This window comes from Apostichopus japonicus, chromosome 12, assembly GCF_037975245.1.
Source record: "Apostichopus japonicus isolate 1M-3 chromosome 12, ASM3797524v1, whole genome shotgun sequence".
Taxonomy (NCBI): domain Eukaryota; kingdom Metazoa; phylum Echinodermata; class Holothuroidea; order Aspidochirotida; family Stichopodidae; genus Apostichopus; species Apostichopus japonicus.
In genome coordinates, this window is record NC_092572.1 from 31175878 (window position 1) to 31198214 (window position 22337).

The 22337-nt window shown below is 37.4% G+C and overlaps 2 protein-coding genes across 8 annotated transcripts in view; one reads left to right on the forward strand and one right to left on the reverse strand.

Moving 5' to 3' along the window:
* The window catches only part of LOC139977740 (uncharacterized), a 220149-nt gene that overhangs the window by 89640 nt on the left and 108172 nt on the right, over positions 1-22337 (forward strand). For 3 of the 5 annotated variants that reach the window (XM_071987314.1, XM_071987315.1, XM_071987310.1), the window contains 3 exons: positions 8062-8097; positions 10904-10968; positions 11466-15149. In XM_071987314.1, coding sequence (XP_071843415.1) covers positions 8062-8097; positions 10904-10966 — 99 coding nt within the window. In that variant the 3' untranslated portion in view covers positions 10967-10968; positions 11466-15149. Of the gene's footprint in view, positions 1-8061; positions 8098-10903; positions 10969-11465; positions 15150-22337 lie in introns of those variants that run through there. The other 2 variants (XM_071987311.1, XM_071987312.1) reach the window with 2 other exon arrangements.
* LOC139977767 (uncharacterized) overlaps positions 1-22337 on the reverse strand; it is a 169131-nt gene that overhangs the window by 74859 nt on the left and 71935 nt on the right. The gene's annotated exons all lie outside the window — the stretch shown is intronic.

A 22337-nucleotide genomic window follows, 5' to 3' on the forward strand; every position in this document is an offset into this window, starting at 1 on the left:
GAACTTTGAGGTGTGGATAGACACTATCGCAAACCCGTTATTATATGGGAGTTACGAATGTCATGTAGGACTGATTACATTGAGTCAACTATATAATAGAGTAACTTGAGGGAAAACAGACCAGATGTGAATACTGACTCATTGAGAGATTTTGTAGGATTGTGCACCCTTCATAAACACAACGTCAATTGTGCGAACAACACACGCTAAGCAGGTCACTAGGCATCTGGGGCATTTAACTCGTTCTTTTCGAACCTGTACCCCAGGGCTACTGTTAGTGAGGATCTCCAGGAAGACTTGTTGTCTGGTATAGACAAGCCCACCCCCCCCCCCCCCCCATAGTAAAACGATAGCTTGGGTTCGAATCTCTCCGTTGGTGAGCTCTGGACTGCGGTAGCAGCGATGAAGAAGGGAAAGTCCCCGGTCCTGATGGCCTCCCTGCTGAGTTATATAGGACTTCTGGGAGGTTCTCGGTGGGGACTTTAGAGACGTGTTCTCTACCGCTTTCCAGTTGAATTACATGAGCCAAACACAGAGGGCTGGAAATATTGTTCTCCTCCCAAAGTCGGGAGACCCTTTGGACCCTAATAGGCGTACAATAACGCTGTTAAATCTGGACTACAAAATCCTGGCCAAAGCATTAGGAAATCGCTTAGCGAATGTGATGCCGGATATTGTAGGTCCTCTCCAGACTTACGCTGTGCGAGTCCTTCGGATTGAACTCAGTGTTTATTCGTTGGTTCTCGTTACTATATAAGGACGTCACGAGCATGGTCACTGTTAACGGATTTACTTCTGGTCCCTCCCCGGTTCGAAGGGGAGTCCGTCAGGGTTGTCCCCTCTCCCCGTTGTTGTATATTCTCTTCAGTGAAACGCTCAGTACCTCGCTGGACAAATGCTTGGGGTTTCGACCTTTCAATGTACCGGGTGGGGCTAGAGTTAAATGCGTGCAATATGCCGATGACGTCACTTGTATTGTGTCGGACCTCGTCTCCTTCAAGCCTTTATCGAAGGTTTTGGCCACCTTCTAAGAGGCTATGGTGCCAGACTTAACAAGTCCAAGGCCAAAGGGCTGCATTCAGGAGGTTGGCGTGGCCAATCCCTCCCGTTCGATGCTACTTGGTCAGATGTCATGATCAGGGTAATCGGCATCTGGCTAGGTTATGGTGCCCCAGAGGCCACCACTTAGGCAGAGAAGGCTGATCAGGTGGAGGCAAGGCTCGACACATTCAATCGGAGGTGACTCTCCCTCCATGGGAAGGTTACAGTTGTCAATCGTTTTATTTTTTCCTCTCCTTCGGTATCCTGGTACGGTGATCGCTGCACCAGGTTATTCCTTGGTACGATTGGAGAGGATCATTTTTTATTTCATTTGGGGAACGTGCAAACCAAACTTTCTCAAAAGGACCGTTCTGTAAAAGACCCCCTTGAGCGGGTGGGCATGGTTTGGTCCACCTACCATCTTAACTGCGCTTTCTCCTTTTGAAAGGATTTTTCGTTGCGTTTGAGAATCCCTCGTTTGCCTTTTTTGGTTCTGGGGTGGTTTTCTTTTTCGCCACTACTGGCCCGGATCCTTTTCCAATAACCGGCCAAAGGCGACACGCTCTTCGGGGTGTATACTCAGATTGGTGACTCACTTTGTAGAATCAAAGAGGAGGGTGGTCCAGATGTTCTGCTTAACGTGGCCCACTCGGCTTGCCAAACCGCCATCCCTCCAGATGTGTGGTGTTCTGTGTTGTAAGTCACTAGATAGCCGTCTCCGGGACTTCGAGAGGAGGATTGCACATGGGGTCCTCATCACTAACCATTTTCGCCTAGTCAGGTGGCGATTAGGTTATGGGATTTGTCCCTGTGTGGGCTGTAAAGCCATTAGGACTATGCAACACCTTTTGCTGGAGTGTCCCTTTGTCCGGTTGGTGTCGGAATAATGGTTTCACGCCTTCATTATTGGTGTTATTAGTTGTTATTGTTGTTGTTTTGGTTATTAGTGTCATTGGTTGACCTCAGATGACTAGTGACCCGACTTAGCGTGTGTTGTTCGCAGAATTGATATGTGTTTATGAAGGGGGGGGGGGGGGGCTTGTCTATACCAGACAACAAGTCTTCCTGGAGATCCTCCCTAATAGCAGACCTGTAGTAAATGTCCGAAAAGAACGACCTAAATACCTCAGATGCCTAGTGACCTGACTTAGCGTGTTTTGTTCGAACAATTGACGTTGTGTTTATGAAGGGTGCACAATCCTACAAAATCTCTCAATGAGTCGGTATTCACATCTGGTCTGTTTTCCCTCAAGTTACCCTATTATATAGTTGACTCAATGTAATCAGTCTTACATGACACTCGTAACTCCCATATAATAACGGGTTTGCGACAGTGTCTGTCCACGGTCGATCACACCTCAAAGTTCCCCAATAAGTCCTAAGTGGCTTCCTGAGCCAAAGTGACACAATTAGAATACCAGCCATAACATATAGTCAGGGTGCAAGCCCGGTTTCATTTACACGTTTGAGGACGGAAGGTTTAATGGTCCCGATCAGAAAAGGGCACAGGGGGTCTAGGGATTGAATATATATGAAATTTCCTTTTTTTTCCAGGGGGCCATCTTGGATTCTGGCCGCCATCTTGGAAGTGGGTGGCCCAAGCAACATACCATGACCATCATCTGTTTCAGTGAGCTCGGAAACACCTTAATTGACCCCTCATTTGTTCATCTCCGATTTTTACAGCCAGATATATGACATTTCGTTTTTTTCTGGCGGCCATCTTGGATTTTGGCCGCCATCTTGGAAGTGGGTTGCTCAAGCAACATGCCATGATCATCATCTGTTTCAGTGACCCCGGAAACACCTGAATTGACCCCTCATTTGTTCATCTCTGATTTATACAGCCAGATATATGACATTTCCTTTTTTTCTGGCGGCCATCTTGGATTTTGGCCGCCATCTTGAAAAATCGGAACCGATAAAGTGGGTTCCACGGATAAAATCGATAGATAGGTCGAAAAGAAACTCCATGCCAAATTTGGTACTTTTGTCCGGCCTGTAACGTTAAGCCTAAAAATTGTTGCTAAGCCACCTGACTAATACAAGAAACCCTTGTGCAGTGTTCTCCGCAGGTCATTTTTTTTTGTCCGGGTGGTAATCGCCGTCCTGGGGGTAATCGCCGTCCTGGGGAAGGGGTGTCCCCCTCCCCTTTGGAAAATTTTTGCCCTCCGAAGGTGGGCTAGACGCCAAATGGTGCAATATTTGGTGCTATATTTGCCTTGCATGTATCTCCAGGAATTGCTATTTTTTAGGCAGTGTTTTAAATTTTCTCTTACGTTTGCCAAATGAAAAAAAAAAACACTTCAAAATTGTTGCTGAAATATGAGTAGTAATGAATAGGCCCTAAGTCAGGCGCGAAGCCAAGAATTTGCCAAGGGAGGGGCGAAACTGTAGATTCGCCATTGCAAACTATCTAAGCGTAGCGCCACCATGATTGGCGCGAAGCGTACAAGAAAATTTTGGCTGAAATGCCTCCCAGATCGCTGGAAATGGCACTTCCCAGGCCTTGTAAGTTGCATCTTAGCATTTTCTCTTTTGAAAACACTAGCGATATCATTAAAACATTAAACATTTTTGTTGAAAATATGCTCAAGGGGGGGGGGGCTGCCCCGTTCGCCCCCCCCGGCTACGCGCCTGCCCTAAGTCCAATAAAAAATTATTCTACACTGTGCAAGGCTAACCCAACACAGCCTGTGCTTGACTGGGATAACTGTCAAGTTCAGGCATATCAACCAATTATCAGTCCTTATTACACAGATGCACACAATGAATGAAAGAATGATAAATAGATGATCAAATAACAAATTAGTCTTTATTTAGTTCAACACCAACAGGATAACAATTGCAGTGAGAAAGTTGAAAAGAAATAAGGTTTATCAACTTCATGCCTTTTGAAGTTCGTAAAAACCCGTCCTTTACAACATTCACTGTATAGAGAACAAAACTCTGAAAATCAGTAGAGAAATTACCAATTGTGTACGAAAAGTAAGTTGGTACACCTTTCAAATTTTACGAAAGCTCGAGCAAAATACTTTCGAAAAATTCACGCGAAACTGGCATCTCGTGCTAAATGCAACTAATTTCATGTAAACAAGGCTCTAGTACACCCATTTATGAATTAACCATAAGACCACATCTGGTGTTGAGCGGCAGAAAAAGAAAGTATTTTCTAGAATTTTCACAAAAAAAGGAAAAAATTAATATCCTACCATAGTTAAGTGTATAGTAAATAGCCTAACCACTTCGTCGGTTACGGATCTCACGTAACAACAAAAACACAACTTAAATTGTATTTTGCGAAGTTGACGTTCTCTACAAGGACATGGAAACAATATTTAGCATTTAGTTAATCATGCCAAGTGGCCTAAAACATGGGATTGCACGTTTTACTTTCATAAAGATGGCCATACTGTAGCTATTGAGGCCTTGATATCGTGCTATGTCTGTATGGTATAGACTGTGCCTGGTGTATCATGGGGAATAGATTGTTTTGTTCATGAGAAGGGGTCAGTTGGCTTGAGGTGTGTTTTACTTACCCTAATGTTACGGGGATATTTACCTACTTTTCTTGAACGTATAAGATAATATTTCGCATAACTTTACCGATCCTTTACTGACTGACCTAATTAATTCTAGAGTGGAGCCAAAATAGTTTACTCCATGAAACGTTTTTTTGGAAACGTGCCAAAAAAGTTAAAAAACAGGTGTTAGACAGGGGGTTGTTTGGCAAGACACTTGGGAAAATTCGAAACACATGAAGCCAGCCTACCGTGATATTTAAGTAGGGTTAAACACTGCAGTTGTAAACTGATGTACGTATCGTGCACGCTGTTCATTGTTAGGCATTCTAGAAACGAGGCTTTGCCGAACGTAGTTTGTTTCATAATATCGACAGTTTTGTAAATCGTCGCGGCCGCGGCAGAATCAAAACATGTAGTTTCGATCAAATTCGTCACTCTTAAAGAATATGAGTGACTTTTAGAAAATGTTTGACGAGGTGCCAGTGTATTTTTTTTTTTTTTGTCCGGGCGGCCGAGTTTTTCGTCCGGGTGGTAGTATTATGTCCGGGCGCTAGTCAGCCTTTTCAAATTTTGTCCGGGCGGCGCGCCCGGACAAAACCGGTAGTGGAGAACACTGCTTGTGACTAGGTATAGTGCAAATAACACGAGGTATGTTACAAATAACATGAGGTATGGTACAAATAACATGAGGTATAGTACAAAAAACATGAGGTATGTTACAAATAACATGAGGTATGGTACAAATAACATGAGGTACGGTACAAATAATATGAGGTATGGTACAAATAACATGAGGTATGGTACAAATAACATAAGGTATAGTACAAATAACATTAGGTATGGTACAAATAACATGAGGTATAGTACAAAAAACATGAGGTATGTTACAAATAACATGAGGTATAGTACAAAAAACATTAGGTATGGTACAAATAACATGAGGTACGGTGCAAATAACGTGAGGTAAGGTACAAATAACATGAGGTACGGTACAAATAATATGAGGTATGGTACAAATAACATGAGGTATGTTACAAATAACATGAGGTATGTTACAAATAACATGAGGTATGGTACAAATAACATGAGGTATGGTACAAATAACATGAAGTATGGTACAAATAACATGAGGTATGGTACAAATAACATGAGGTATGTTACAAATAACATGAGGTATGTAACAAATAACATGAGGTATGTTACAAATAACATGAGGTATGGTACAAATAACATGAGGTATGGTACAAATAACATGAGGTATGGTACAAATAACATGAGGTATGTTACAAATAAAACCATGAGGTATGTTACAAATAACATGAGGTGTGTTACAAATAAAAACATGAGGTATGGTACAAATAACATGAGGAATGATACACATAACAGGAGGTTTGGTACAAATGAATGAAACTAAATGAAATATCCCTGCCATGCTCGTACTCCAGCTCTTTCGTCCTATTTCCTAATTATTCTTGTCCTTCTTTCTCTGCATTTAGACCCCTAACATGTGCTTTCCTTATAGAAGTAATTGCCTTGTGAATCAATAAAAATTCTCAATTTTAAAGTAGAGAATATTCAGACGGATGAATCCTTATCAAACAAAATGAATCTATCGGGCTTGCAATGTCTCTCTTTCACACCGTCTCAGTCAAAAATGTTTTATTGGTGAAAATATCGATGCATACTTTTCATCTCTAGAATCTTTACGTTGTGACGTCACTGTACGCAGTAATACAACAGTCAGTAAATTTAATCGGTTCTAATAGTTTCAGTTGTATTTTCATATTGATTATATTTCATTATTTTTTAGTTTAATGTATATATAAGTGACTGATATGAATGTGTGGGTCCAGCATATGAAACGGCAGATCTGTTTTTAACTTGAAACAAAGAAACAAGTGTATTTTTAAGGTAGATTTCGTCAATTAGATGTACTTTAACTTACTTTGAAAATTAAAGTAGAGATGACTACATTATAGGTCAACTTAAAGGTGTTAAATTTAAGGTTTTTATTTCATTTTCAAGAAACGTCTTTTTGTACCACCCTCTGTATGTACAGTACTATGAATAAGCAGCAGCATTATGATACAAAAATGGCAACGCGGGTGAATCTGAACTAATAATGGTTTAAAATATTTGCATTATTTCTTTCGTCTTTTGAATAACTAATAATGTGTATTTAAATAGGTTATTGAAGGAGCCTGGGCCAGATTGGGAGAAGAGGTGGGGTGTTCAAAGTAACTGGTAATGTGGTTGAGTTCTAAACAATTACCAGCCGGCAAATTAATAATTATATTCAAGCGCTGACAGTAGCAAAATGCAACATCCTGGCCTTGTACCCTCACATGGTTCCTATTGTTTTTAGTACTCTTTCCACCAGAACAATTCAATACGTTTGTATGTTATAGTATAATATACGCTCTGATGTAGTTGAGTCAAATTATTCCTGATTCCAAGCCGAGTCCGACAACCACTTGGTTCGAGTATATGGTAGTCTCGAGTCTGAACAGAGTTCTAGAGAGATATGAGCAACGCAAACCAGGTCTGAGTCCAGCTAATACATAGAGACTAAGCAATGACGAGCTCATGCGGGTTTCTGCCTATACTAGTCTAATAGACACACAGGGCGTATCGGTTAAATACACAGACTATAGTCATTCATAACTTACAGGCCGTCGCCTCCGGGTCTAAATTTTCCCAGCCTTAGTTGGACAGAGAGAGTCAACTATTGCGAAACTGATTATTTGCATATGTAAAAACTTTCAATAAACAAACACAGAGGGTAAACTTAGAAAGAAAAACATCTGTGCAGGGTTTATTACATTTCATTATTTTTTCATTGTTAACAGATCTCTACCAGACTATATTTAATTCTCCCTTGTGTCTCTTATTTTATGTGTTCATCATACAACTGCATTTCCAAAACTTTCATGTATCTCTACACGATCAACAACACGATAGAAATATTCCATCTTAGACGGGGTGGGGGAGGGGGGGTAACCAATATGCTGCTTTGTGGGCTTAACAATATTTTGCTTTATTTTGGCCATTACGTCGATCCAACCACGATGTTCTGAGTTCTATCTTTGAATACTGCCCTCTTTTCCCTCCTCGTCATCCTCTCGTCCATGGTATCGATCTGATCATCTCAGTGAGAGGTTCATCATTATGACGTCACTCAGTGTTTGATGACGTCACTCAGTGTTTGATGACGTCACTCATGTTTGATAACGGGTTTAAAACTAAGTATGTCTTCCCTGTAAAACTAATGTTTATATTCTTGTTATTTAGTCCGTGCATCTTACAGTGACGAGTCTGTCTCCTATATTGACTTTAGTGTGTTCAATACAGATATGGTTTACCAGCCAGGAATAGTTTATTGCGATATCAGTGAAGATATATCATTCTATCTTATACATTTTTTGCTTCGCCATCTTATATTTTCCTGAAATTCATTTTCAAAATCTCATGAATATTATATTTTTCTTCCTTTCAGGCCTGTGACGATAGGGGCAATCTACCAGGAGAAGAGGTAAGAGAGACATAGCTTCATGTTCCTGTTAATTAGTAACGATAATGTTAATAACAGACAGAAAGAGGTATTAATTAATGTTGAACAAATAAATAAGACAAAAGAGTATGATACTTTGTCCCTCATCAGGGGGAATCATTTATAATTGTCGTGTATCGAACTGGAACAGGGAATTTAGGTAGGCCAGTTACAAGTTTATATCTGGCAATGATGATAGCACTGTTCTAACTGACAAGTTTAGATGCGGCCTAAATAATCTTCCTTCCGCAAGCACCAAATCAGAAGGTTATTGTTTCTTTCTTTTTATTCAAATTTGTTTCATTATATGTAAAGACACCTGACTAGTCCAGCTAACAAACAATCTTCTTATTTTTTTTTGCATCGAACTATGTCTTCCTTTTCTAGAATTAACATGGAGCTGTTTTCATGGCATGTTATATCTAAATGACTGAGGCCCTATTAATGTTCAGTTAGCTTACACGTACAGCTATGATTGTTTGGGCGTAGTGGTAATAACGAATACTGGGTTTATATAGTCACCATGCAGAAGACGGATGGGTTGACGTGATGAAGTATTTCTGTTGAAAGGCAGAAAAATAGCGGCTTGTAGTTCAATTGTTTGAAGGCCGATGGAGGAAGGATTCATCCGTTATTTGTTATCCAAACTTTGATGAAGATGTATATCACCCCCCCCCCTCCCCAACCACCAGCAACATGGACGCATATTAAACGTCTTTAAACCGCTAACAAATGTAACAATATTTTCATATACAGCTGCCATATTTCCCTTTGAGCGTCCGTACTGCCTTCGTTTTTTAATTTAGAATCGCTATACTGATACTGTACAGAGAAACTAACAATCTAGAAAGAAACTTTTAGAAAAGTAATCTGGCTCACAATTTCTTGTTTTGGATGTTACTATATGCCTTGTAGCTGCAAACTTACAGGTTCCCAGACATTGGTACTATGGTAACCACAGATGCCCGGATGCTGTGGGAATGGGATGGCAGTGTATTATGATCGCGAATAATTTTGAGAGGAACAGTGATTTTCAACCATATTTGTGTATATTTTCGCATTGGGGTCCTGGGACGCCATACAAAATACTTTAAAAAAAACATGATATCAGGATTTGTTTAGACTTCGTAGGCACTATGCCTCCGGGTCCAACTAGACCACTGACCATGGATATTAAGCGGGCACTTGACCGTTGGAACATTCACAGGGCAACGCTTCAGACCCATTGAACATTGGTCTGAGACCGCCTGCCCCCCCCCACTCCCACCCCCACCCGTCCCCCCACCCCACCCGTCCCCCACCCCCACCCGTCCCCCTGTTCATTTCTAACCTGTGTTATTGGGACTAGTTTGTAAATCACCATAGACCTAAAATCTGAATGATTTATCGTTAATGAAATTATATAGTTTTCGTGAACAAGGTAACACTAGCAAGCAAGACTCTGTCTTGCGCACTATAATGTGCATATAAAATTAACGCCTAAACTGTTAATATTCCTTTACTGAAAACAAATGCTGCTAACTATAATAACACAAGTTCTGCCATAACAAAACATAAGAGCAGAACCCGATCTAGAATGGTCAAGAGAACCAACTAAAATAACGATCCCGTTAGATGTCAAGAATGGTGACGTCATGAAATTTCCTAATTAAAGGAACAGCAGTATAAACGTCAGATAGTGACACAGCCTACCCAACATTGTACTTAACCTTTAAACAAAGTTTAATCAAATTGGTTTCAAAGTTCTAGAGGAAGAAGGGTGAGGGGTGGGTCCAGCTGGGAATATATAAACCACATTTATGGATCAAACTCAGGTTACCTTTAGAATGAAGTATACTGGTCATTTTAACACCCTAAGAATGCTGCACCCTTCACCAACTATTGATCTTTGTAATGCATAATCACGTGAGTCAATGTCCAGTTTGATTTGTCTCCTACATTTTTGAATTCTTTGGAAAAGCACATAATGAGAAATGAGTGACCTGGATTGGTTTCTGTAACGATTACATTAATGTTTGGAGGAATTGTCGAACTTTCATAATGATGAGAATGATAAACTCTGTAGGTCAATTGAAAATGGTTACTCAGCTTGACAGGATCAACTTATAAACAGGACGGAACATTTCCCTGCATCGCACCAATGTGTGATAGTACATTGGGTTGTATTGATTGAGTCATCGTGATATCAAGGGGAAATCCCCTGAATATGTCATTTGATGGTTACCGGCAGGGAAGATGATGGGGTGTGGAGATAAGTAAACTGATTCTTGTAATGTAATACTGTTTTATACAGAAATCAATTGTATAGATTGGGAGAGGATTAGATCCTTGTGCTTTGAGTCAATAATTGTTGACGTAAACTATTCAATTTTGTTACTTATATACTTATTTTTAATATTTCAAGCAAACAGTAGAACTTTTCTATAGAATCCAACCTTCGCAAATCAGTCCTTTCAAGCATGGAGTCAAAGCGACCACAGCATTAGTGACCTTGGTTTCATGGATTTAGGCTTCATGTGTATATCATGTTCGGTACTAAAATATTCGCAGGACGAACTCGTTAGATGTCCTAAAATAAAAACAGAATTAATAATAATAAACAGGACAACAATTTTCAAGAAATTTGAAAACATGCAAAGTTTAATGTAACATGAATCGATTTATCTGAAATAACACTTTTAACATGGATGCTTATGATGAATATTTACAACATTTTACAATACTGCATCATCTTTGTTTCTGTATTACCTTATTTATATTCATTACTTATATTTTTCCTCTTGTTTAGGGATTCAATGAGATGAGTTATCAGTTGAGCTTGGAGGACTTCAACCGGGCAAGGCGCAAGTAACTGTAAGTCAATACAGCTGAATACTCTCTACCTTATTATTTAACATTGTATTTGTTAACAGTGATTGTCTGCTAGTTTTAGTTGTAAAATCTTAATATATTAAAATTAATCTCAATCAATAACCAGAATTAGTATTCCTATATCTGTGATTATCTATTGTTATCCGGTCACTAATATAATTTGCTTCAACTATAATTGGTTTTTATTATATTTTTCCTTCACATAGCAAATCCCTGATTAATGTATGGAAATGATTGATAAGTTCCTTCCATTAACAGAAACATAGTTGGCTTGTGTCCCGTGTCGAGGTGTTTTGTTTATCTGGTTGGTTTAATTACTGGTTGGCTCATGGTACTGCTGGTGCTTTTGCCGGAGTAGGAGGTTGCTTATAGGTATCACTTCCCCATTATTTTACTAATAAGTAGTACACGTTGTTCGACCCGTTAATTATGATACAATATAACCTAATATTTATCATTATATTATCTTTATATTACAGCTCAATGCAAAATGAAGCAGGACTGTGACGTCATTCACTCAATCCTCAAATTGATGGCAGTAATCTCAGTGAGAAAGGATCTAATAAAGAGATTAGGTTGTAAACTGTTAACATCTCCCAAATAGTACAAACAGTTCCAGATAGAGCTCCAGTATAATACACATGCAACTAGTCTTGTATTATTGTGACGTCATCAAATGCCTATATTCTCAAGACAATGGACTGGTGACTTGGTGAAGACTGTAACTTTTACATTCATTGTAAATGGACCTTGTAGAGAGATAAGGTTGTACAATAATATTAATAAACACTTATCCAATAAAGAAGTGAAGTTTGAAAGATAACTGTTCAATTTACATTTTGTTTTAAAGGCTTACTTTAAGCGGAATTTCAGTCTTTAAATGTTATTATCTACAAAGGCGTGTTGTTAATATTTCTTCAACTTTTCTGGTTTGGTAAGATAAATGTCTGGAATACTCCTTTCATGTTACATTGCTGATGACGTCAGCCCCTTACTACAGGCCTAAATATTCATGTTAAAAATGTGATTTAAACATTTGAATACCTCAACAAAATCAAGTTTTGTAACTTCGTTCTTAAACCATAGCATAGTTAGATGATTTTCAACTACATTTGTCCATGTCGAATGTGTACTTCAATGTTAACATGTTATTTGAGGCCATAAAAGTCTTCTCATCCCATTGAGTGTTGTGTTGTATTTGATGAACTGATATAACTGTCTCCGTATTATGTTATATAGTCCAGTTAACTTTACTGATGAACTCAGCTGTTTAAAGTAACATGTCTCAAAATTAAACACAATGTTATAGTAAAAGCAGTCTAGACTGAAAGCCAGTGGTCTACAACATAACAACATTAATGTTGTGCTTAAAGTCATACTTTAATATGCTATATATTCAACTACTCAGTTTTGTGCGCTAAAGTGTTAAAATGTAATTTGTTAGGTTTTGTTAGTCACATTGCTGTCGTTCGGGAGACTAGATGGGTGGGTAATGGGGAGATAAATGTTACCCTGTGACCATTTCTAAATCTGATGTATATGTTGCTAAAGATTGTTATGAGTACACTGTCCACTATCTATCTCATATTGAGAGGCAGCAACCTCATCTTCGCCACCAACTGATATAGTATGGTGCACACCGATAACTAAGTTTAAGATACAATTAACAAAGGTACTTGTTTTCTCTCTTGAATTCAGCTTTATGAAGTTTAAAACTAAACGATGACAGGGAAGTAGCCTACATGTTAGAAAGAATGAGTAATTATGAAAGACTCGTCCACTATTAATTAAGATATATTACCCACCTATTAGGCGGGTTTAACCTCAGATAATATGCATAATTTGAATTTATTGCAAGCGTTTTCTTTCTTTTTTCGAAGAAGGGGATGGGGTGTCTATAGTACATTTTCTCCATCCCATCAAGAGACTGAGTTAACGTTGTATACTGTTAATAACTCCAAATACTACAAAGAACTCCAAACAAAGATTCGATACAGTACATGATCATACAGGCTACTAAGTATGTTATTGTAAAGTGTACAACAAGAAGATCTTACGTTTTATTACCATAGGCGTAGGAGCCTAATTTGATTTGGGGGGGCTGTAACGACTTGCCCGAAAAATATAACCAAAATTTTTCGCGCGCTCCGCGCGCGTTCAACACCTTAATGTGCATATCATATGGGCATTCATCGGTTATTACATCACATGCCTTAACCGATGAATGCCTATATGATATGCACACTAAGATGTTGAACGCGCGGAAAATTCGGGTTATATTTTCCGTGTTATTACCCTGCCATATTGTTTAACCATTGAAAAACACATTGCAAATTATTCTTCTTTCAGTAGGTGCCCGAAAAATTCTCAGCATATTGCCCGAATTTGCACACAAAGAAAATTGAAAAACACATTGCAAATTTTCTTCTTTCAGTAGGTGCCCGAAGAATTCTCAGCATATTGCCCGAATTTTCACCAAAAATTTTGGTTGGGGGGAGGCTGCAGCCCCCCCCCCCCCCGCCCCCCGCCTCCTACGCCTATGTTTATTACCCACATTACTGCTCACAAATACTTTCTTTTCTAACTTTTAATTTATTTGCTCTTCAAGCCAAATTCAAATTACTAAGAGCCAAATAAACTATTAATGACGTCATCCATCACCCACTACGTCATCAGTATAGGAGACTATTTATCTCTTGGATGTTAACTATTGAGAGAGGGAAGAGAGAGAGCACAATCCCTATCTTACTCTCTGTGTGTATGTGGAGGGGCGGGCGGGGGGGGGGTGTTGGTGGTGTTAGATGACTGATCCACCACATTGGTGATCAAGTAGATGTTATTGTATTCATTTGCACCACCACCAAAACGCTAATCTGTAGAATGGGAATTAAATGGTTATTTACAGTATTTTACACCCCAATATGTTACAAAGTCTTCGTTAATTGCGGAAGTAAAGAGAAAAGGTTGTTCCACGCACTTCTCGTGTGCAGGGTATAACATCCTTTATTGGTCCAATTTTATGTAATGTTATGATTCATCCCAATTCCAGACCCCTATCTCCACCTTCCAACCCCCCCCCCCCCGACAAACACCTTACTACTCAGAAAGTTAATTACAAGCCTGATTCTGTTAGTATTTCTATACTATTTTTACGCAGGCATGTTTGGAATGCTTTGGTTTAAATCTGTACATAATGTATCCACATACACTCGGTAACTAAGAGTGAATGATTACACTTTATCTTTGTTCATCCTTTTGCTACATTTTGATTTAAACTGTGACGTTTCGGTTACGTAATGTCTAACAAGAGTAGAGTCACCTTAATTGTGTCAATGCTAAGACTAAATGACATTCACTGGTTATCTACAATACCATTGTGTTATTTAACTGAACTACAAGAACTTAGAGGTGATATTAATTAATATCTGTGATATGTTATTTTTCTAAGACAGCATTTCTTCATGTTTGTTGGTTCCAATGTATTATTGTTCTTAACTTGAAGACAGTTAGATGACATGACTGTGACGTCATATCATATGATTGAAATAACAAATGTATATTCTGTATTGTAAGTAACTGAGACTTAACTTAATCGATCAATACTTTTCATTGTATTCTTTAATTATTATTTTAATTTTTGCTTTATAATTTTTCCATTGATTTATAATCTGTCCGTTTCAAATCATCATCTTAATAATTAAGTTTATTGTTATTAACTTTACGTCATATCCTATTTGTTATATTGACTGATTCCATCAGCGTACGAAGAATATAACATGAACGCTCAAAATAGTTCACCGATAAACAAACATACCGAAGTTACTATTTAGTGTTAACACTAACATTTCATTAGTAAGAGTCAAGTTAAGGATGCTTTGATCATGCGCAATTAGTTTAATCTCTCCAGGTATGATAACAAGAAATTAATTAGATAGAGGTTCCTATTATTTTTAGGGCTTTTAATGGATATCATATTCTTATTTTTCATTTGCTTACTCTTAAATTTTGCTACATTTTGAAAAACAGTCTGTTGAAGTGTTGGTTATGTTTGACTCAAATGAGACTGTAACGTTGATTATCTTAAAGAGGAAAGAGGAGCATTGACATTAGACTTATTAAAGAGAATCATATACTAAGCATACTGGTGAAATGTCTATCCAATTCCTACATTACGTTTTGGAGATATCGATAGCTAAGATTGTAACAGATTGTACCAAAAGTGAACTTGAAGCAAACAAGTGTGATGTCTTAGTTGCACACTGACGGCAAAATGTTCCATTTTTCTTATGTTTTTACTTCTGTAATTTGACTTTGGATTAGAAAGGATCCCAACTTTCCTTTTGGTATGTGATGATGACAATATCCATTAATTGTAAATACACATAGTTTAGTGCATACCAAGTTTGATTCCTTATCGAAGACAAAGGAATATACGATGGTGATGGCGTGTAAGTGTAAGTGTGCGTCTGTGACACTTGCTTGAGTCCGTGATAACTCAACAACGGAGTGATGCATATTTGTCATACTTGTTATGTAGATGTATTATAGTAAGAAGGTGTGCCCAATTTTTGTAGCGCTGACCTTATGAATATTAATAAGGTTATGGGGTCAAACGTACAAAGTTTTACATTGCAATAACTCCGCAACCCGAAGTCGGATTGCAGCCAAAGTTGGTATACAGTTGCTGGTTAATGTCTGTGCCCCCAAAAATTCCGGACCCATTTTTGAGCTGGTGGAACCAAATTTGATTTCCAACTAAAATGCATTTTGAGGCAACTTCTCTGGGCCCGAATTTTTGGGGCCCAATATTTTGGGACCATCTGAGCCCACATTTTTTTCTCCATTGCAACAACACCGCAACCGTCAGTCGGGTTGAAGCTAAACTTGGTAAACGTTGGTTAATATCTGCTACATGTAGGCCATCTGGATCCCAATAATTCCGGGCCCATTTTTTTTGCCGGCATGGTTTAACTTTTATTTTCAACTCAAATGCATTTTGGGACAAGTTCTTTGGGCCCGAATTTGTGGGCGCAATATTTTTGGGACCATTTGAGGGCAAAATTTTATTGGGCCCAATTTTCGGGAAGGGCCAACATTTTTTATTGCAAGAACTCTACAACCTTTAAGTATATCTGATTGTATCCAAACTTGGAATACAGTTGTTGGTTAGTAACTGGTACATGTAGGCATAAATATTATGATATGAGTCATGGCATAAAACACTTTAATATTCACATACCAAGGAACCATAATGACCGTTGGGCTCTTGTTAATATTTTATCGGCTTCATTTACCCTACGTTGTTATTATAGTCCTAAGTAAAGCCTCAGCTTTTTAAGACAATATGATCACGTGAGCTTACATAATTTAACAAGATTGATTATGATAATTAATGCTGATAATGTTCTGTACATTAAGTAAGCCTTATATGCAATGGTATGCTCTCTGTGTTTCACTTTTCATTTCAAGTTTTCCTTAAAGTGTTTTAGTTTACTGCATCTTTTAAAGTTTCAACTTGTTTGTGAGACTAAAGGGGAATCAAAGCAACGATTATTTTAATGTTATGTGAAAGGTAAGATATCGATCATTGTGATATTATGTGATAGGTAAGATATCGATCAATGTGATATTATGTGATAGGTAAGATATCGATCATTGTGATATTATGTGATAGGTAAGATATCGATCAATGTGATATTATGTGATAGGTAAGATATCGATCATTGTGATATTATGTGATAGGTAAGATATCGATCATTGTGATATTATGTAATAGGTAAGCTATTGATCATATTTAATGTTATATGATAGGTAAGCTAACAATCATATTTAATGTTATATGATAGGTAAGCTATTGATCATATTTAATGTTATATGATAGGTAAGCTATTGATCATTTTAATATGATGTGATAGGTAAACTATCGATCATTTCAATATTATGTGATAGGTAAGCTATTGATCATTTTAATATGGTGTGATAGGTAAGCTATTGATCATTGTAATATTATGTGATAGGTAAACTATCGCTCATTGTAATATTATGTGATAGGTAAGCTATCAATCATTGTAATATTATGTGATAGGTAAGATATCGATCATTGTAATATTATATGATAGGTAAGCTATCGATCATTGTAATATTATGTGATAGGTAAGCTATCGATCATTGTAATATTATGTGAGAGGTAAACTATCGATGAGCAAGTCACATTAGGTCACGTACGCATTTGACAAAAAATTATTTTAAGTTTGGAGATTTTCTCTCATATTTGTAAAGATACAAAACTCGTAGATTTGAATAAGTTTTGAAATTTTACATTTGTCTTCATTAATTGCTTCATTAACAGTCTACTTTAATAAGGTATATGAGCAGAACTTTAACAAGTTATTCTTTTAGCATTACATAATTTCGTCGTAGTAAAGCTGATAATATTATGTGTATATCAAGTAATCCTTAAATACAAAGATCGGCTCTGTATAGTATATACTCTTCATGTTATTCTTTCATTGTTATTTTAATGCACTTTATAAATGATTCTACTCGCTTCATTTTATTTCAGATGTTCTTTTTATTTCTTTATATGCCAATATTTTCCTTCGATTTATAACATTTCTAAGACTGCATCTAATACTTACTCTAATTATTGTTATATTTAGTAATTAATTATTAGATTGCATTCTACTTCATCCATTTATTAATTTTATTTTCTTTTAAGATTTAGTTGCTTCCTTTCATTACTCCTATTTCTATTTTATGAATCAATCTTTGATATTACTCACGAGTAATACAGTGAATATTAAAAGAATATTGTTAAATGTTATCATAATAACAATGACTGGCTGTCTACCGTTATACCACTGATTGTGTTACTCAAAATCATACTAAAGCATTGTCTTAGAGATGACACTAATTGATAACAGTGACATGTTTTGTTTTTAATCCAGTTTTTGTTCCATTATTTTGTTCTCTAATGATGTTGCTTTAAAGACAATAGGAACATGTGATTTTGACGTATTATAGTAGGACTTTAACAATAGTAACGAAGATAATGTTCTGTATATTTAACATTAACCTTAAATGCAATGATCGGCTCTCCATACATATCTTTCATTCTTCTTGTATCATTATTTTGCTTCTTCTTATTAATGGGACTGGTTGATGATTAATGAATATCCATGATCTATTCATTGTAATTCAGTTTTTTTGTCGTATTTGCATTAACGCAATTAGATGTTATGAAACCATAAAGTTTACCAATATTACTCAACCCCCGTCCCGCATAACTGAATATAAGTACATTATACTATACCAACACCGACTAACAGATAAATATGGAAGAAATCATTGCGTTGCAGTATCTGTTTATGATATTAGATATTCCCAAAGAAATAATTATTCCTTTCCTTTTTATTGTACTTGGTATCTTCCTTATTCTGCATGTTTGTACAAATATATAAATTTTGCAACCAACCACACTTGTTCCCTTTGAGGCGATCCTGGTCTCTCATTGTGATACAATTACAAACAATTTATCCCATCTATATGTTAATATATCATAAGTTCATATCGTATAATCGTATAATGAAATTATTGATATTGTAATGCCAATGGAAGCAATAAAAGAAAACTAATCAGATAAATATTGTCAACAGTGTTATCTCTGTGTAACAATTGTAGTCTATATACTAACTTCAGGGGCGTATCCAGAATTTTGTAACCCGGGGGGGAGGCGAATTACTATCTAAGCGGAGCGCCACCATCGGTTGGCGCGCAGCGTACAAGAACATTTCTGGTTTTGACACCCCCCAGATCACCGGAAATGGCACATTTCGGGCTTGAAAATGACTAAGTAGTTGTTCTATTTTGTCTGAGTAACCAAGTATTTACCCAATATTTGTTTCCCCATCCATAACCTTTTTGAAGATTGTCACCAGTCACCCATCATGTTCGACCTCATCGCATCTTATGTGGATCATTGCTTTTGTAGGTGATTCAACGTCGCGGCCCACAATACCCGTCAGCCCCACTTTTCAAGATTTTAAGCCCATTATTCGTTCAGAATTTGAAAATTCACATTTCTTGTGAAATAAATTCACCTCAAAACATACCCATAATGTTGCACAAAATTGCTTCTATGGACAGCCAATACAGAAAAACCTCCACGTTTAGGATTGTTTGTCAGGGAAATTTCGAAAATGCAGACACAGTTAATTTATTGGTGCATGGACGCACATCAGTCTTGGATAATGGTGGGGACGCGTGTCTTCATGATACTATCTAAACGGAGCACGACCATGGGTTCGCGCGTAGCGCACAAGAAATTTTTGGCAAATATACGTCCCAGATCACCGGAAATAACTCTTCCCAGACCCAATGGTGCTCCCAAACCTCCTTAAGTTTTAGATCTTATGGCTAGTAGAAATTTAGTTTGGGGAAATGCATGGGCATCTGCAGAAAAAAAAATAAGGGAACAAATAATCCAAGTAGACTTTTGTATATGATGGGTCTGGTTTCGTAACTCATCTGGAAGTGATTAGAGGGGTGGGCGTAGGGTTATGAGGCGCGCGTTTTCATGCAGATGGGAACAATCTCAAGAAGTGATGGGCGCGTCGGCCCCCCCCCCCCCGTCGGCAATGATAAGCCTTTGGATCCACTACATGATATTCACAGGAAATGTGCTCAATTCTCAAATCGCATGCGGAATTTATTTTTAGATTCATTGTATGAGTTACGGTACTAGGGGTGGGGTAAAAATCAGCATTCAGTTCGCGTTGTATAACATTTTATTTCTGCATGACAGTGTTGAATCGAATGACATATGTCTAGTGCAGTTCGCATATAGGTTAATGGCATATAGGCTAATAGCGAAATGCGTCATGTTCCCCGACGACTCGGTCGAGTACAAGACCAGACACAATTGGTTTCATAGTACAATTTACAATGGCTTAAGGCGTCCATACACACACACGCGTCATGATATACTATATATAGTATATATATATATATATATATATATATATATATATATATATATATATATATATATATATATATATATATATATATATATATATATATATATATATATATATATATATATATATATATATATATATATATATATACAGGTTGGTGCCACTGGGAGAAGAGACCGAGCCACTCCTTGAAAACTAATATATATGGCATTCGGTGAGGTTACTCGACCGTAGCTTAGAACTGCACTGACTGTGCTCTACGTTTACAAATTAGCATAATAATACACCATTAAAGAATTACATAACATCAATTAGCGTAGTTAACCTTTAAAGTAACATGCTACATCATAACAATATATATATATATATATATATATATATATATAGTGGAATTACGACCTTCCTTACCGGTTTCGAACCTCTGGACATACAATCAGCGCGCATAGCCTAGTGGTTAGGGTGTCTGCGTACAGAGCGGAAGGCCCGTAGTTCGAATCCCGGTGGAGGCTGGAAGTTTTTTCACTGTTCTTGATTTTCCAACTCATTACGATTTTCATATATATGTATATATATATATATATATATATATATATATATATATATATATATATATATATATATATATATATATATATACATTAGTGAGAGGAGAAAAATGGAAACGTCAAAAATGGAGTTGTCGGTGTAAGGGGTAGGCTGAGGCGCACGCCCCTTCCGAAATCCTCTATCCGTCACTGGCTACCCTGTGTATATAATAGGGATCAGCACTGTAATTATGTCACTGTTCCTCTTTCTCTTCCCGGTGTATTAGCGTTTTTCTTCTGTTCCCTCCTTTTTCTCCTTTTTCTCTTTCTTCTTTTTCTTTTCCCTTCCTTCCTCTCCTTTCTCCTCTTTTCCCCCCTCTTTTCCCCTTTTTCTTCTCTCTTTTTTTCTCTCCTCTTTTCCTTACCCGGGGGGCGCGCGCCCCCAACGCCCCCCCCTGGATACGCGCCTGAACTTGTTATTTCAACCACTTACTCTTTTCCTGTCCTGCGTCAAGGTCACACAGAAGGTTATGGCTATACAGTAACTCTCAAAACAGGTAAGGCTGGTATAGTTGAGGTTGGGATAAAAAAAATTCTTGTCCTAATAAACATGTTGATAACGCTCTATGAGTCTTTAATTAAAACTTTCTCTTCAAGTTCATCTCAATTTTCTAGAAACAAGTGCTTTTTGAAAGATTCAACCTATTTACCAAATATTCAAGAGCGTATAATAAAATGATCGTGAAATATATTGCGCAATGTAGCACACGGTGACCATTATCTGATTTTATAGCTTTTTTTTGGGCTATATCTGAATCATCTCCATGCAGGCAGGATTTTAAACTTTTTAAATTTTCCTGTATTTTTCTTACTCCTCGAGGATCTCTCCTAGTCAACGTTCATTGTGTTAATCATTAACGTCTCTGCACGCGTGAGGGAGGGGGATGGGGAGGGGTGTTCATTGTGGATTCCATTCATTATATTAACCTTAACTCGAGATTAACTTCCTCATTGAATTTCATTTCGTGAATTAAAGATGAGTTAATAAACTGGTATATCAATGATACCGATACCCCTGGCCACTATATATTCTTACTGAAATCATTTCTCCCGTACAATGTCCTTTCCCTTCCCCGTTCGTCCTCAACTGCACTGGATACCACGTATGTTTGTTTCTATGTATTAACAACGTCATAATGCTTATATATATATATATATATATATATATATATATATATATATATATATATATATATATATATATATACGATAACATTTCTTTGAGGCCTTTGTTAGGTACCACTTTGTCACGCCCGTTTGCATGGTTTCCTTAAACTGTTACCTAAAACGCAAACGGAAGTGTAAATTTGCTGAGAATGTTTATTAATACATCGATGACGATATCCGATTCTATTTTACTTATAATTTTATGTCGTGAATTTGAAGGTTTGCTTCATAGACTTGTTTTTAAAATAGATTTCAATCCTTTCTTGTTTTCACTCTCTTTGACTCAGTTTCTAAAGGTCATAACATTGACCTATATTGATGTCTGGCAGTAATAGTAATGGCTTATTTCATCCTTCATGGTGTGATTTTGTGTTGTCGCCAGGGACGTCAATCCGATTTGAAACGTGGGGGGGGGGGGGGGACGTGATCGATTCGAGTATTCCGGCCGTAAGTACTATCTAAGCGGAGCGCCACCATCAGTTGGCGCGCAGCGTACAAGAAAATTTTTCTTCTGGCAGACCCCTCAGATTGCAGGAAGCGGCACTTCCCGTGCATTATGGCAGTGAGCAACACCCCTAAAATTGATGAAAATTTCCTGTAATTTTTTATTTTGGGAAATATT